The following is an 18,403-nucleotide window of genomic DNA, read 5'->3' as shown; positions in this document are numbered from 1 at the left end:
AAACCTTAAAAAGACAGATTGCCAGTTTCCAGGATCTAAGATCAGGAATCACATCTGTCATTACCTGCCATCTCTGAGCATTACGTAGATGTTGAATTCTGTCCTTTTTCTTCATTTGTAAGAAAAATAAATAAAAAATGAGACAAAAAATAATAAAATAGGAATAATGATGTGTTGCTCTCTCTAAGGGAGAAGAGGGAAAATAATGAAAATGATTGCACGTCCTCTGCTTGATTCAGGGAGGAAGCAGCAATAAGAGCCCCAGGAATGCTTGTCACACCTATTCTTTTGGAGCTTGTTAAAAAGGAGAAATGTCACTGGGTGGCCTATCAATGCGAGGGTGAGAGCTGCTTTCCCAAATGATTCCAGCCCTAGACACTGATACAGTGACTCCTGCAAACAAGGAGTCACTCTCAGGATCTGTACTGTTAATGAAGAGGCGGCAGTGGGGTCACGGAGGTGCGGGCCTTCTGATGTTTTCTTATTCTTCTCCATCTTTTCTCTCCTCATTTAAACAGAGCCTCACCTCCTAGAGTCCGTCTTGAAAATTATGAAGAAGAATTTAAGGAAAATGCTAAAGGAAAACTTCCCAAGATGATTCCTCAGTGAGGGGACTTTACAAGCTGTAGGTAGGAAGCAGTAGTCCAGGAACACCGGGGTCAGCTCATGACCACTGTGTCACCGAGAAGCTTCTGTCTACACTACAGCTTACATTCAGTTTTATAACTTATGCCTTAAAATAACCTCTATGAAGTATTTAGTCTTAGTTAACCCCTGAGGAAATTGGAGGGCAAAGGTCTTTTAAATATCCAACAAGTCAGGACCAAAATATCCAGCTCTGCATGTGTTACGCTTCAAAATATATCCTTAGGAATCCCATGGTCAAGGCACTGAAGAGTCTTCTCCATGAATCTGTACTTACATTAGGACAGTGTCACAGGTAATAAAAGAATAGCTGCCCTACAAAATTAATAATACTACCTGACCCTAGACGACATTCCCCCTGTGAAGAAAAATGGCCCAAAACTCGGAACTAAGAGAAAAAAAATGATTTACAGTTCTTATCAATGTCATACTGAAGCGTTTTTGAACAAGCCCCTCCAAGGTTTATCAAATTCTCTGAAACACACTTTTGTTTGACTTAATATTTAATATTTAGGGTCCAGTCTTGTGAATTTGCAGAAGATTGGTAAGGTGCAATGATTTTCGTTCCGTAAGAATGTGAGTGATATTTGTAGACACACAACTCAAAGTTTGATTGCCCTGTAGCCAATTTAGCAAACTGATTTCAGCAGTCTTTTCCAGGCTAAGTGATCTACAGACCTTGCCATTCTCCTGGCTCCCTCATTAAAGGGTTAAATAACTTGACAAGTACTCATATATTTTCATGAAAGCTGTATTTTTAACTCTTTGAAAACTATTCTGGCAGTTTGAATTTAAGTTTCATGAGAGAGGATTAACATCTGGCCTTAACTACATATTTGTTGTTGGGCTTCAGATACCTTCCATCAAAAGATTTAATTTCTTTTGCCATTTCCAATATCTAGGAGGTTTAAATCCACTCATGATTGTTCTAGTGTATTTTTTTAAACTTTGCATTCTCACAGGTGTGCATTAGCTACTTTCCACAGCTGCATGTATGTCTTAAGTATCAGACTAATTTCCCTGACTCTAATTAATAATTGATTATAAATATCTACTTTTCAGTTCAAACATGATGTTAGTATTTTTAGAATTCTTTTAGATGCTCTCTTAGGTGAAGAGGGGTTTTTTTGTCTGGTAAATTACAATATTGGATGCAATATTTAAATCATTTTTTTCAAGTGGTAATTCTGTGTCTCTATCAGAGTTCAATCCTTTATAAAAAGGATGTCCAAAATTGGACTCTCACCACTCCTCTGTAGGGTGGAGACTGGACGCTATCCTTCATGGAAATGGGAGAGTAGTATTTTTCATAAGCTCATCTGGCTTTGACATTTAAGTAACATATTATTTACTACCAAGTTGTTGAATAGTATTACCCTCTAGTAAAGCAAAATTTGTCAAGAATATTTCAGAAGGGACAAGGTTTCTATTTAATGTTTTGTCAAGGAGAACTGGATCATATAAGCAATTTACACACACCTTATACCCACACTTCTAAAATGCCAGGATTTTGAATGGGTATAGTTACCATTTTAAAGGTGGGGGTGGGGCAGTGGATGAGGAGGGCGGGACTAAAAGATAAGATTTCATAACACTCGATACCCCATGACTCTTTTTCTTAGAAATTAAAATTTTTAAATTAACACCCAACCAAATTCCATCAAATGTCATAGAAAAAAAGTAGAACATTCAAAGTAAATTTTAACAACTAGAGGAAAATGTACATTTGGAGTCTTGCTTAGCAGGATACTCCTGAGGCTTAATTTCTGCATGTGTTTTTTTGCTTCTCACCACTTTAATGATATAACCAAGGGAATTTTTTCTCTAAACTACAGTGAATTCTTATTCATGATGGGGCTAGTCCCATTATAAAGGAGAAGGGGCTATATTTTTTTAAAAAAGAAAGAGATAATAAAAAACACACTATACTAGAATTACCTGGAGGGGAAGTGACAGTAAAAATAAAGTGCCAATTTGACCCAGAGATCAAAACTGCCAAGTTGGAGAAGCTCACATAACCATCTTGAGTTTCTGCCTGAGTGCATCCTACAAACAAACAGAAAACCAAAAAGTGAAAGTTAGTTACCTACACAAGAGCAATTTCTTCAGGTCTTCTCTGTAGAGAGGAAATTGGACAATAAAGAAAAAGTTTGTAATTAAAGTTACTAAATCCATCAGGCTTCTCTTAGACAAATCTTGGAACCAAATAATCCAAGATGGAATAATAATAATCATAATAACAGCTAAAATATATTGAAAGCTTACCATGTTAGACATTGTGCTTTATAGTCATCATTGTAAATAAACTACACAACCCTATAAAATATGCTATTATCTGTATTCTAGAGATTAGAAAATAGGCTCAGGAAAGATTAAATTACTTGGTGTGGAGGTTATAGCTCAAATCTGCCTGATTTCAAAGTTTGTCTTCTTAGTCACTATTGACTCTTTTATTATTAAATGTCTCTGAAGAGAGAAAAGTCTATTATCTTTCTACATGGTCAGTTTCTAGGCTCTGCCTCTGTTCCATTCACGGGATCTGTGGTTTATGGAGTGGCAGAGTTAGGCCAATAGATCAGGACCACAGCAATGCAACAAATCAGGACTGATAAAGGCAACCCTGTTTAGCAACTGGGATTGTCTGGGCTATGTTTCCTGGAATAAAATGCAAAGAGGAAAGCTTACATCTCCTTACAATAGGCCATCCATTTGTAAAGTGAAACAAGGAAACTGAGCTCTAGATTCCATTCACAATGCCTTTGATGGCTCCACTGTCCTCAAATTACTTAGCAAATTAACAGCTGCTCCAGTTCACTCTGGAAATGTCAGTATGATTGGTATGATGGACAACGAGACAGCAGAGAAGTCCTAATGTTTACAACTTGGTTTTAAATCTTTAAGGCTGAAAGGTATCATAAAGATAGACTATGCACAGTGTTACATTTTTCAATTCAATTGCTCAATTCTTTTTGGGAAAACATTGTCTTTCCTCTTCAATTTTGCAGGGCTAACTAAAACTTCCTTTTTCAGAAACGTCTTTTCCTTCATCTCTTCAGAGCCCCCAAATAAATAAAATGCCCAGAAAAATGGAAATAAATAAGCCAAGACTCAAATAAATGATAGGCGCCCAAGATAAATGCCGTTTATACTCTTTAAAACCTATATGCATCAAAATTATGGTCAATAAACTCTTGCAAACAATGAACTGCAGAGTACAGATGTTCAACATGAAATCGTTTGCTGCAGTTTTTCCTTTGACAAACGTCCTTATTGTTCACATCTTTGGAGGAATACAAAGCAGCATTTAATCAAAACGTGTCCGGCGAGCACAGTGAGTCTGCCTCATAGAACAGCCGTCAAACTGCCTAATGGAAAGTACTTTAGCTCCAAATGGGTTTGCTTTTGTGTTAAATACCAGCTTGCCTCAGAGATCTCTACAAAGATACTCATATATACCTATGATATTCTCCAATTTGAAGCATATGTGCCCAAAAGCTGAGGCAGTTGCTGCCAAGTACAGTACATTACTCCAGGGTTCATCATATCTCTGGGATGGTAATTGTAAAATAGACAAATGTCATTGATAGGCTCCCTGATCAAGCTGGTACTGGCGGAGGGAACCTGGGAGGAGATGGAGTGTTGGGCTTGAAGCAAGATTGAAATTGATTACATGATTTATCAGGGAATGCTACCTGAATGTGATTCTGTAGGGCATAGGGTTTCTACAATACTTTTCAGCCCAGATTCTCCTCCACAACTATCCCTCTTACCCCTAACTATCCACATTAGCAAACTGTTACATCATTAATGTTGAGACTTTATTTTTTTAATATTAAGAACTTTTTTTCTACAACTATGTATAGTTAAATATCAAAAGTTAAATATCAAGTTAAATACCACAACTATCTGTAGTTAAATATCTAAAGATCTGAAGGGCCCTTAAATAATTGTTTTTGAGTATACAAACCCACTTTTTGGTTAAAGATTATAACCTTTTTTTTTTTTTAAACTGAAGAGGATTTACTGAGGCAAAAGAACATGAAGTGAAATTGCAGAACAAAAGATTTAGGCTAGACATATAGATAGGGTTTTGTTGTTGTTAATTTATTTTTCTGCAGGAAATACTTAGAATAAATTAGATAATCCATGCCAAATTGTTTTGGTTCCATTCTTTCTGAAGGAGAAATATTTCAAAATAGCTTTAAGAGAGACTTTTAATCATTTAAATAGGGTATTTGGTAATGTGGGCTTTCTAAAAAGAAAATAACAAGATTTTTTTCCTAATTCATGACACATACACCCACCACACACACACACAAACGTGCATACAAGACGACCTCCGCCCATTCCTCATATGTTCTCCTTGAATCTCCCAATGAGGACAATGGTGACAATACTGACCCAGGGGAGTCAGCTGGCTTGAGCGTGACTTGCTGTTAATAAAGGAAAAGAACAAGAGGTTTCATGCCTCATTCATTTTGCGTGATCCAATATGATCCTGAGCTAGTCAGTGATATCCTTGGGATAACCAAGAGGAAACTAATGAAGAATTTGGGGGAGTATGTGTTAAAAGTGGGGCACAATAGAGTATGGAGGCTGGGAAAGGTACAGTAGAGGAGTAGGTATGGGATGTGGTAAGGTCTGGAGTGTGAGTAAGGTAGTAGGTACAGGTAAAGTGTGAAGTATGGTGAGGTATGTATTTTACAGGAGGCACGTGAATGAAATTAGACTCAAGGCCAGGGTGGAGCAAGAAGCAACTCTAAAATCAGAGCCTATTCCCGGAAACCAGCAATTTTGCAGATAGGCTAATGTTTAAACTGGTAGGTGAGTCATTTACAAGTTTATAAAACACACTACAGAAAATCCAAACCAATATAAATGTCCTAACCAGTTCATGAAGTGCGTAAGAAATCTGATACGCTGACTTTTTAAAAAGAGTTATCAATACATCTTCTAATTTTGCTTTTGTTGCCTGTGCTCTTGATGTCATATCTATGAAATCTTTGCCAAGACCACTGTCAAGAAGATTTCCTCTATGTTTTTTTCTAAGAGTTTTACAGTTTCATGTCTTATGTTTAAGATTTTAATCCATTTTGAGTTGATTTTTCTGTATGGTAGAAATAAGTGTCTAATTTCATTCTTTTGCATGTGGCTATCCAGTTTCCCCAACACCATTTGTGGGAGACAATCTGTTCCCCATTGTACATTCCTTGTTGAATAAGGGGCCATAAGTGCATGGATTTATTTCTGGGCTCTCTGTTTCATTCCATTGGTCTTTAAGTCTGTTTTTATGCCAGTATCATATTGTTTACTATAGTTTTGTAACATATTTTGAAATTAGGAAGTGATGCCTTCAGTTTTGTTCTTATTTTAAGATTGTTTGGCTATTTGGGATCTTCTGCAATTCCTTTCGGGATCTTTTGGAGTTCCATATAAATTCTAGAAATTGTTTTTTTTCTGTTTCCGTAAGAAAAGCAATGGAGATTTTGATAGAGATTACATTGAATCCATAGATCACTTTGGGTAGTATGGACATCTTAAGCAAAATTAGACAAGTGGGATTACATAAAATTAAAACACTTCTGCATAGTAAAGTAAACAATTAACAGAATGAAAAGGCAATCTACAGAATGGGAGAAAATGTTTACAAGCCATGTATCTGATAAGGGATTAGTTTGCAAAACATATAAAGAATTCTTATACCTCCATAGCAAAAAACCTAATAACTGGATTAAAAAATAGGCTAAAGACATGAACAGACATTTCTCCAAAGACCTAAAAAAAATCGCCACCAAAAGATGCTCAACATAACTAGTCATCAGGAAAACATATCAAAACCTCAATGAGATATCATCTCACACTTATTAAGATGGCTATTATCAAGAAGACCAAAAGACAACAAGCATTGTTGAGGATGTGGAGAACTTGGAATTCTCAAACACTTTTGATGGGAAGGCAAAATGATGTAGCTGTTATGGAAAACAGTATGGAGGGGCCTCACAAAATTAAAGATAGAAATGCCACATGATCCAGCAAGCACACTTCTGGGTATTTATTCAAAATAAGTGAAATTGGGATCTCAAAGGGTTATCTGCTTTCCCCATATTTGTTGTAGTGCTATTTATAGTGGCCAAGCTATGGAAACAATCTAAATGCCCACCAACAGATATATATATATATATACATATATATATGTGTGTGTGTGTGTGTATATATATATATATATATGAAATGGAATGTTATTCAGCCTTAAAAGAAGTTCTGAAATACACTGCAGCATAGATGAATCTTGAGATGTTATGCTAGGTGAAATCAACCAGTCACAGGACAAATACTGTATGATTTCATGTATATGAAGTATCTACATAACAGTCAGACTTATAGAAGCAAAGAATAGAATGCTGGTTTTTGATTTTCATATGCACAAGCTCCAGGGAAGTAAATGAAGCTAGTGGTGGTACTGGGACTGAACGGGAAGGTAACAGAGGACAAGCAAAGGTGGAGAGGAGAAAATAAGCTCTCAGGGCTCGTTCTGGGCCAGTCGCTTGCACTTGCCATCACATTTATTCTTTAAAACATTGAGAGCCAGTGTTTCTGTCTTCCCATAGAAACCACATTGTGCCTATGACCTGATACTGTACCAGAGAATCATCTGTACATGATTAGGGGACCATGTCCTTTTCCTTACACCATATTGAAGATACAGGTGTGACAAAAATGCTCCTCACCATGCAGGCAGGGGGATGGGGCAGACAGTTTCTTAAGCATTTCCTGCCAATCTAATGTTCCTTTTTTACAGACATTGGCATTGTAGACTGGTGGTGAAGGGGATTTCTTCCAAATTACGGAAGATACTAAGCATTAGCGACTTTGTTGTAAATTCCCAAAGGCTGCAGACATTTTTGTGCATATGCAATTATAGTGGGTCTCTGAATGTCACTGGTACCTACCTCTCAGCACAGAATGTAATGTCCCTTCCAGGGAAACAGAAATGACCCAAGGCTCTGACGGAGGCCCCAAGGACTCTACTCTGCGATTCTGGAAATAAACAAAAAAAAACGGAGAAGTTGGACTCAGAAGAGAATCTTGTGAAGTTATCTGAAAAAGAAGAGGATTCAAACAGAATCTTTTATAAAGCACACATTCATGAGAAATAAGCAAAGGAAAAAATTAATAAATAAATATTTTCTTTCTCATGTTAAGAATATATCAGATTAGCTCATTGAGAGAAGAGAAGGGAGATTACTGCAGGAAAAGTTGAGGCAGGGCAGTGAAGAGGAGAAAGGAAAGCTAAGTTTATAGAAAAGGAGAGTGGCATTGCTTGCTGAAGGTTAATAAGGAAGGAAAGATTAAGAGGACCAAAGCTGGAGAGAGTTGGCCCAGTGCCAGACTAGAGCAAAAGTGTGGACCTCAGCCCCATGGACTTCACCCCTCTGCAAGCAGTCAGGGGAGGCATTTTTGAAATAAAGATTGGAAAAGCTGATTTAGCTGTCATATTTCACTACCTCCCCATGACATTAGTACATATAAAAAGATAAAATAGAATCAGAGGGCATCAGAGGACACTGAAATTAGAATTAAGCACAGAAGCCTCCTGTTGATGCTGTACTTAACCACATACCGGAGAAATCATTTGAAATAACATAGAACCATAATGCAGATATGATGGCATAAATTCTTTCATTAGCATATGAAATGACTTGTTCAGATAGAGACCCAGCACTCTGAGAAGCCTAAATTTCTGAGAAGCTACATGAGACCTACTGTAAGAATTTGCTTGGGGAGAAAAAGTATCAGAATTCTATTCTTACCCTTGATCAAATTCTGGATATTTATAGAAAGTGGAAGGAAAGCAGGCTGTGAAATGGAAGAAAAATAATGAAAGTAGTTAGATGTTCTTAAGTGCACCAAATGTCACAGGGTGGGCGCTCTGTATATGTATATCATAAAGATGATGGAGTCTGAAACATGCACCGAATACAACATGGTACCCGGCTCTAAATAAAGATTGTTACCTGTGCGCAAGGTACCTGCTTATCCAGAAAAATGAGCTGTGGTTGTACTGTAAGTTCTTTTCCCACTTCTCCATCTGAAGGCTGGACTAGGACTGAGAGACCATAGGGCCGTATATATATCAAGTCCTCAGTTTCGAAACCGCTTGTATTTCTGGCACATGTTAAAAAAGAAAAGAATACATGCCTAAGAATACAGATATCAAATCACTGCAGTAGCTATTTTCCATAATACTTTATTACCAGTGAAAAGATTTGCATTTGCCTTTGTTTCTAGAAACTAAACAATACACTGTATAGCAAACATGACCTTAATAACCAAAGAAAAATTATATATTTATGTGTTTGCTTCGCCATAGGAAAGGATGGAGGAGGCAGAAGCATATATTACGAACTTAGATTTTTATCATGATTTATTAATATCAGCTCCAAAAAAGCCTCAATGAGGCATCTTACCAGACTAAAATACTTAGAAGGTGGGAATGTGTTCTAAGTATGATAGTAAATCAGCTCTCCCCAGAAAGGACCAGATTTTAGTATTTTCCAGTTTCCACAGTATAAATGTGTTCACCATGGCTGATTCTGTGGTACCAATATGATGTTACCGCAAAGAATTAGGAAGAGATGCCTGGGAGCAACCTCACCACACCACTGTTTCACATGGAAGAACTCATTTAATCTCACAACAACCCTTTCACATTCATAGCCTCCCCAGGATGCTTGCACTAAATAGAATCGATAACTGTGGAATTCATTGATTAATTGATTTCAATTGAGTGAAGCCCTCAGGGAGAATAATACTTATTTATAATTAATATATGCTGAGCACTTACCCTGTACCAGGTACTATGCTATGCTTTCCACCTATAAACTCATATCTTTAAACTGACACTATGACACAGGTACTCTTATTTACTCATGAAGAAACTGAGGTCCAAAAAGGCTTAAGTGATTTGCCAAAGGTCTTACCAACAGCAAGTGTATGACCAAGGTCTAGAGTTATATTGTTTTTCACCTCTTTTGAGCATATTAATTGCTCTTAGCAATAATATGGAATAATTATAAAATAAAATAGTTATGTAATTCACGACACCTCAAAACATCTTTTTTCCCAGAGCTTTGGTATTTTTGAAGGCCAAGGCAGCTTTATTAAAAGAACATTATAGGTGATCTACCTATTGTCCCATTAAGCCTATTGTGTATGACACATCAGAGGCATGCAATAGAGTTTTAGCAATTAAATGGAGATATATAGACACCATATGGCACACATATTACCCTAATATAGGATAATAAATTACCCTCAAAGCACCCTAGGTCAGGTCTAACAAGGCTTTGATTTAAAAAAAAAAAAAAAAAAGTAGCCTACCCAGCCCTCAATTAAATGCTTGTGAGTCAACTACTTGATTCCATGTTTTATTTTTTTTTTTCTTCTGTGAGGAGAAAAGGATCAAATATTTATTTAACACAGAGAATGTATGTGTGGCAAAGGTGGCAATTAGTCCAAAGAAGAGGCAACAGTGGAAGAAGAAATACAGAGGATCACAAACTATGAAGCTTCTATAGGGAGAAATTTCCCTCTCCCCTGCAAATCCTCGAAAATGGGGCTCTGGGCATGTGTGGTCCTATGAACCCGCTTTGGTCATCTACCAGCTAAGGCCCTGACCTCTGCTAGAATCACTCACTGGAAATTCAAAACACACCAGTCTGATCATCACTTATTAGTTTGCTTAGCCTGAATGGGTAAGGCTCCTTTTTTTTTTTTTTTAAGAAAAATTTAAATCAGATTTTAAAAGTCCGAGCTTTTCATTCCTTCCTTCTATGGCTCCCAGGTTGTTGGAAAATTCTAACATTGTTACCGGATCCTATTTCTCCCCTAGCCTATTTCTTAAATGGTTTCTGATGCAAGACAGGATGCAGGCTGGCCGTGTAGCTTAAAGAAACCAAAAGACTCCATCCAAGATCCTGACATAAGTACGTTGATGTCTGAGAGACGAAGGGATGGGAACAAACTGCCTGAACACTTGCTAAAAGGCCCATCCCTGACACACTTTAAAGTTTATTGTGAGCAAACATCTCTGATTAAATGTAAACAGCATCCCACTGGAGGTCAGAGACTTGCTGCTACAGCATATCCCAAGGTAATACCACTTTAAGCTCCACATAAACTCTTAAGCAGTTTCTAACCTAAAACCTGACCGTAGGTGGTGCAGTTTTTTACGATATGTTATAATAGTGCAATAAATCTGTTAGCTTAAAATCGAATCTCCGTGGCCTTTTAGAGAAATCATCATTAAATGCAGGGTCTTGTTAATGATGCCATCGAAGTGAAATTGTTTAATCTGCTAAGGGGGTGAAAGGTCACCAAATGAATTTTTTATAATACATCAACTTGACACGCAATAGGGAAAACTGTAATAGATAAAAGCAAAGGAAAAGGGCACTGTCTTCTTCTGATAGGTCAATAGCAGCCAAGAGAGTCACTCATCCACTTTCCTTTCACGATGGGGCTCCTTTTGCATTTAATATGGACACCCAATTAATACCTCAGCACCACAGACAACCTCATTTTAGGTGACTTATAGCAATTTCTCCCCCTTCCCTGAAATGAAAGTGATCACAATACATCATAGCATTGTGCGAATTAACGTTAATTGATTCAAGTTACCAAGCAATGATGGGCCACTTATATAATCTAGGCGTTATTGGGTGCTAGAAGGGATGGAGGGAAGATTAGATTCCAGTGTCCGTTGCTGTGACGACGGGAGTCACCTGACGCCTTGTTAGACAGTTGTAAGGTTCTATTGCTGGCCCCAGTGGGGTCGTCAGTAAACTGGAGTGATGTCCAAACATCATTATATGCTGCTCCGATATTAAAGCAAAGGGATTAGCAACTTATTGCAAGCAACCTGGATTTGTCATTGTGCTGTCGTTATCCAATTTCCAACTGCTAATGTAACTGTAGCCTGCAGGCAGAAGGACCTAGAGCCAAACTTTAAAAAATGGGGGAGGAAAGTTCCCTCCAATCCTCCCAGTTTAACCACTATTTAACAGCTTTCAATACCCAGCCAGGTATGTGGAAGAATTTTTTTTCCCTTCAATGCTTAAGAACAAGCTAAAAGAGAAAGACCAAGAAAATACAGAAATGTCTCAGTTCAGAAATCACCACTCTTCACTCCAACTTTTGGTTTTTAATCTGCCAGATCTGAAATGTTTACGCTACAGAGGAGGGGATTGTTTCTCTTTGCATGGCAACCCAAGCAAACAAATAAACAAATAAATCCTATTGGTGAAGGTTGGCTCTGGGTGGTGAGGTGGGATGTGGTGGGGGGGTTGGATTTGAGATACTTCCTCACTTCCTCTCCAACATTTGCCTCCTCAAAGTTACTAAGTCAGGTTCCTATAAAAGAGCCCCATTTTTCATTACATGTTTTAGGGGATCCTGAGCATTCTTGTTTTAAATGGGCTAGCTAGAGCAGAATCATATGTGCCATGAGGGAACTTAAATTCCAAAGGAAATTGCGAGATTCTATACCCTAGAAGAAGAAATCTCTCCACACAATTCAGTTTAACGAATGTATGTTAACACTTCCATTATGTACAAATATTGTTCTAGGCACTATGAGATACTCAAAGATAAATGCCACACCATACCCTCTGTCCCTCAGGAATGTTCTTCCATAGAGTCCGTAAGGCAAAAATGACTTTCCGGGCTATCTTCAGAGCTGACACATACCATTTTATTTCTATTTCATAGCCCGCATGCTCCCTGTTAAACCTAGCCAATGCCCTTCACTGCCATCAACTCCTAAGAGGGAAAAACATGTCTTATGATCTCATGGTTTCTTGCTGGCACTATAGCATAGTGATTCCAAACTTGGCACACTGTAAGCATCCAATACATGTTACTATTGTAACACGATGACCAATCAGTGCCCACCATGCACTTCCTCTGCTCTTAGGTCATTAAATGCCTATGGAAAGCCGCCACCTGTCTTGGGCTGGCCAACTTCAAGTTCTGATGCTCTCTTGAACTGGTATGCTTACTGCTATGCTCTAACACATTATTAAACTCTTCTTGTTCTTTGGAATTTTTTGTTTTTGAGTAACGCTAGGCATAGGTTGCATTGTGCCAGGAGTATATAAAGACACAAAATAAGCATGGCACGGTCTTCCAACAAGGTCAGTTCAGGGGTTAAAACCTAAGTACCTTAGTCGGAACATCATTTAAAATAATATTTTATAATAAATCCAGCATGAATACCTTATCTGGGATAATAGAAATCCTGAATACATTTTTTTAAGTTCATACACAAATATTCAAAATTTCCTGTTTGTAATGGCATGTTGCAGCAGTCATAGTCTAACCAGGAAAACACAAATCACTGAAGATCTTTCTGATGGAAGAGATTTGTTACAGGGTATTGGTTGTACAGGGGTATTAGAATAGCAGAGAAGTCAAACAGGTTACCTTTCACTATTTGTAACATGTATTTAATGATCACTTACAGTGCATGACACTGCTTAGGTACTCTTGAGACTATAATAGTAAGTTGAAGTCTTGACCAGCTAATGAAAATTATAAAGATAAAAATATACGAATTTTATGAAAAACTGGATTAATAGTTAAGCAGGCCCACATTGAGTTAATGATTTCCTTGCAATAGATATAGAATAATGAGATTTAATATCACATATTCTTATTAGATAGTTGTGTAAATGTTTGTTTTCCCTATCTATTTAAAATCTCTAGATTTTCATATGAGCCATATAGTTTTTTTAGACATAATAGCTGGTCAATTAATGCTTGGGGAATAAAAAACATTCAAATGTAAGCTTTCAGGAGCCTTTATTATATTTAGCTACAACTTTACCACTCGTACACATAAATCTTAGATTACTTGATTGTAAGGTAGTGAGGTTCAATTTTGGAATTAGAACTACATGAGCATGTGGGTAGAAAACTACTGGATGCAGGTAAGTCAACAGCAATAACGGATTAGAATTAACTCCTGTTTAAAAGGGAGATAGTAGGGACAAAATGTAAACTGCAGAAGTGGAAACAAAGATTTGGTGGTCTGGGCCATTTAGTTTGAGAACAAGGGTCCCTAAGGGCATCACTGCAGAAACAGGGCTGTGAAATAAATGATAGCTTTAATGATAACCATGAATCATCAATAAAAATGTGAAAGGTCTACATTATTTTCCATTTAATAAGTCTGGATAATATTTTTTTTTAGTTTAAGAGATGAAGTCTTTTTAAAAATGCAGTGATGAAGGAAACAATTTTTAATTAAATGGAAAGTTTACTTATGCATTTTCCCACAAAGCCACATATATAAAATACCATTATGATAATTTTGCCATCCACCTAACTCAAAAAAGCAGTGAATTTGTATTGTAGTGAAAAGAAGAAATGGTGCAGAAACACTGTTTAATGGCAAAGCTGTGGTTTTGCCAGGAGGGAGGAAAGAGACAGGCTGGCAGTATGGGAATCCCTTCCAGGATGAACGTTCTGCCAGTCTTGGGAAGAGTGTCCTCCCGTGTTGACAGAAAGATTCTGTCCTTGAATACTCCAAACAACTGTTTCCTAGAAAGCAGGTGCTGAGGGGGAAAGGAGAGGTTTGCACAAGAGAAGATGCTAAGTGAGCCTGAGTGTCAGCAATAGACTCATGTCACCAGTTGTCTCTCCTAGTTTTCTTCTCTATTCCAAGTCAGGTTGATAAGGTGCTCCTTATACAGAGTGAGAAAACTTAAAAAGCTACTAATGTGATGGGTATAAAAACACACAGATATACACCATCACAGATCCATGGTCACCTTCCCTATAACTGTTTTTAGGGTTCAAGGTTCATGGCAATGTCATAAACAGAGAGTTTTATGTGAGATAGCATATTAGTTTTCTGTGGTTGTGTAACAAAACTCCACACACATAGTGGCTTAAAATATCACAAATCTATGAACTTCAGGTTGTGGGTCAAGAGTTTAGACAGGCTTGGCTGGGTTCACTGTTTAAGTGGAGGCTGTCAGGAAGAATCCACTTCCAAACTAAATCCGATTGTTGGTAGGATTCATTTCCTTGTGGCTGTGCGATGGAGGGCCCTGTTTCCCTGCTGGCTGTCAGCCAAGGTCCACTCTCTGCTTACAAAGTCCACCTGATTTTTTTCTCATGTGGTGCCTTACATCCTAAAAGCAGTGACACTTCCATTCCTTCTCACACTTTGAAGCTCTCTGCCTTCCTCTTCTGGAAGGGCTCCTGTGTGTAATTGTGCCATCTTGATAATCCTGGGTATTCTCTCCATCTTAAGGCCAATTGTGCCACATACAGTATCTTCATAGAAATGCTATCTGATCATATTCATAGGTTCCCAGGATTAGGACAGCACACCTTTGGGGTGGTCATTTGAGAAATTCTGCCAACCACAAACAGCCTTAGCATTTCAATAGCTAAACTTTCATAAAAGATACAGATATATTTACGGTTACTCTATGACAAAGAGTATTATCTAGAAGTGGGTTTTTTAATGAAGCAGAAGAAAGGAAAGGAGAAGAAAAGACAAGAGGGAAAGAAATTCAAGAGAGCCAAAATCAATTTCTGCAGTCAGGATTCTGGATAAAAGGCAGAATATAAAAATAAGACCCCCGTGAAGAACCCCAAGTTTAAAAAGGGCAGGTTGAACATATGTTTATCTCTCTTCCCTCTACTCCACTGAAATTACTTAAGTGAACAAAAATGAATAAAAATGATATACATCAACAAGGATAAAGAAGGCAAGAGAGGAAAGAACAACAAAAAACAGAGGTTAACAAAGTTTTGGAAGATGTAAAACTGGTTTATGGAACTGACTTAGCCATGCAGAAGACACTTAAATCTAGATGCCTCTGGAGGAGGATAAAGACCAGGAGAGGCCGATGCATTGTATATAATTTAGTTTAAAAAAAATAGACAGCACTCCATTTCTCTCCACAAAGCAGAAGTCAGTAGCTTTTTGAAAGCAGGTAGTACTCCTCTTGGTAAGTAAATGCCAGATATGGCCTCAACTTGTTGGAATGCATGCAACTTTATTAAATTAACAAGAGTGAACCTTTCAAGAACATCCTAGATGTTTCCACGGAAAAGCTTATGTCCTCAGACTAATTTCTGCAATCTCAAGGTCAATTCATTAGCTTGTCAATGACTCTCCAGTGAGTCTGATGGAAGTTCCAGTTGACACTGATCAAAGCTGAAAGAAACAGGGCTGGCCCTGGGACCTGCACATGGCTTCAGGGTTGTTTACCAAACTGTGCAATTCTTAGGACCATGGGAAAACTTGCTAGTTCTCATTAAATCCCTTAGGACATAGCACTTCTCATTCTGCAGAGATTTATTCAGATATACTTAAGAAGCAGTCTTTCCTTAGCTTCAGAAGATTTGTTTGTTGCCTTATGTCTAGGAAACCTCTTTTAAAATACTAAAGAAACTGAGAGAGATGGGGACTATAACACATTCCAACAGAAAATCGATGCTCTAATATACATGTTCAGCAGTTTCCTATTAAATCAGAAATACCTGAGTCAAAAGTGAAACCATGATGGCTATGACAGACAGTGGGCAGTAAAGGTGATCTTTTCTCTGAAGCTCACAATCAATATGACAACCGTCACACAGATGTGCACGTACCTACTCTTGGGTTGGATCCACTCTCTTTCCTGGGCTGCTTCTATTTTACCTCCATTGTTTCTACTCTTTGACTTTGCTCTCCTTCTAGTTAAAAGCTAAATATGCATTGAGTCTCTTTTTATATAAAATAAAAATCAGTCATTTTGGAAGGATGACCTATTAAGAAAGCTCAGTACTATAAAATCTAAATAAAATTTAGGAGGGTTGGGGGGAATGAATTGGGAGATTGGGATTGCCATTATACATTACTAATAAGAAAAAAAATACCAAATTGTACACTCTAAATAAATAAATAAATAAATAAATAAAATTTAGCAGTGAACTGGCCCTATTTCTCTCTAGTCAACCATACATGGACTATGCTTGTAAAAACTCAGTGAGATCTAAATGAAATTGGGCTAAAGGAAAGAAAATATATTTAAACATAAGCTAAGGTACATTAGCATCATTTTTTTCAAATTCCTGATTTTTATATCATCATCTGTAATATGATAATTACATCAACAACATGGTGAAGGGGCAGCGATTGGTAAAAACATTCAAAATTTAATAGATTCTAAGCAGTTATGCAACCTGGAATATGTTTTAATTCTAAGCTAACAATTTCCAAAGCCCTTCAAATCAATCAGAATCCAGAAAAAACATTACTCGAGTTTTCTTTTCATATCTTCCATATATATTAGTGTACTATAAGGAAGAAGAACACCAAAGACAGATAAAATATGATACAAAAACACTAGCTAAGCTTTCATTTAGACATGTTGCTCTAAGTATAAAAAGGCAATCAATGTATTTCTTGAATATTCCTTAAAATGTGAAGGTGTGTCTTTTTGTTTTGCTTTTTATCTTATAAAGAATCCCACATCTACTGGAGGTAGCAGTAATTAATAGAAGTAATTAATACCCATTAAATATTAATTATTTATTTGCACTACTACAAATACAGAGAAAAAGCAGCAGTAACATAAGCTAAAAGAATATGAATGTTCTAAAATTTCATTGAGTAATATGGCTCAGAATCTAAACAGTTTTACCTATTTCAGGGACCCAATACCAACTATATCAACTCAAAATGTACGTGGGTTTGAGCTTATTTTTTCCAGTGGTGATGACAAGCTTGCAGGGAATATCCATGTTTGACTACTTTGAGTCCTCTATAACCAAGCAGCGTGCATGTGTGAAATGATTAGTTTATATATGTTTTCTAAGCATTATGACAATTTCATACTGTCTCTCAGTTTGGGGCATCATTTCTGGTTCTTTTGCATCTGCTCAAAATTGGAGCTTGGGACTCTCAACAGTCTTGACCTCATGACAGATGTCAGATGAACTTGGGCGGGACAATTCCTCTCTTGGGTAACACAATGTATAAAATTGAGAGTAATTTATATTTGCCTTCCCTAATTGTGTACTTCATGTACTTCTTCATTTACTAAGCTCAGGGAAATATTCAGGTAAATTTACTTCTGAAGTGTGTAGTAAACCGCGATCTGGTACAGAACTTCAAAATACAAGCCTGTAGAGTCAGAATAGCACAGCAAAAAGGATATTATGGGTCCTACTTAGGTCTGTGCCATAAATGTAGTTGGTGACAATTTGACATGCTTTCAGGGCTTTAGAATCCTAGGTTAAATAAAACCCAATCAGGGTCACTGCTTTCACTTACTAAATTCTTGCTCATTCCTCCAAAATTTTCCTAAATAGAGGTCCCTTCCCCAGCCCCTACAGGCAGAATTCTTATCAACTCCCTGAGTACTCAAGTTTTAGCTCATAGCTCTATGGGATTGTGATAGTGTTTTTGTCCCATAAGGGAAAGATCATATCTGTTTCACCTTAGCAACCCCAGAATCTAGCCCACTGCTTAAATGCATTATATGATAAATGAATGAAAAAACAAATTGAAAACAAGTTGCCTTAGAAAAATCTCTTCCTCCATGCTTTTCATTTTAAAGTCCCAAAATAGAACACCTACACTACCCAGGAAATAGAATAACCATGAAGACTATAGATCCAATAAAGAATTTTAAAATTGAGAATTTGTCTACAAACGGCTCTTGATGTTTTTATTCTTATCTTAAGAAGCAGA

At 37.2% G+C, this 18,403-nt stretch overlaps 1 protein-coding gene across 1 annotated transcript in view; it reads right to left on the bottom strand.

The window, feature by feature from the left end:
• Positions 1-18,403, bottom strand: part of PKHD1 (PKHD1 ciliary IPT domain containing fibrocystin/polyductin) — a 443,114-nt gene that overhangs the window by 25,724 nt on the left and 398,987 nt on the right. Inside the window, exons 61-63 of the mRNA XM_057700365.1 lie at positions 8,676-8,811; positions 7,596-7,683; positions 2,584-2,691 (exon numbers count right to left, since the gene is read on the bottom strand). Coding sequence (XP_057556348.1) covers positions 2,584-2,691; positions 7,596-7,683; positions 8,676-8,811 — 332 coding nt within the window. The remainder of the gene's footprint in view (positions 1-2,583; positions 2,692-7,595; positions 7,684-8,675; positions 8,812-18,403) is intronic.

This window comes from Hippopotamus amphibius, chromosome 11, assembly GCF_030028045.1.
Source record: "Hippopotamus amphibius kiboko isolate mHipAmp2 chromosome 11, mHipAmp2.hap2, whole genome shotgun sequence".
Classification (NCBI taxonomy): domain Eukaryota; kingdom Metazoa; phylum Chordata; class Mammalia; order Artiodactyla; family Hippopotamidae; genus Hippopotamus; species Hippopotamus amphibius.
Note: the sequence above shows the minus strand (reverse complement) of the source record. Positions and strands in the feature narration are given on the sequence as shown.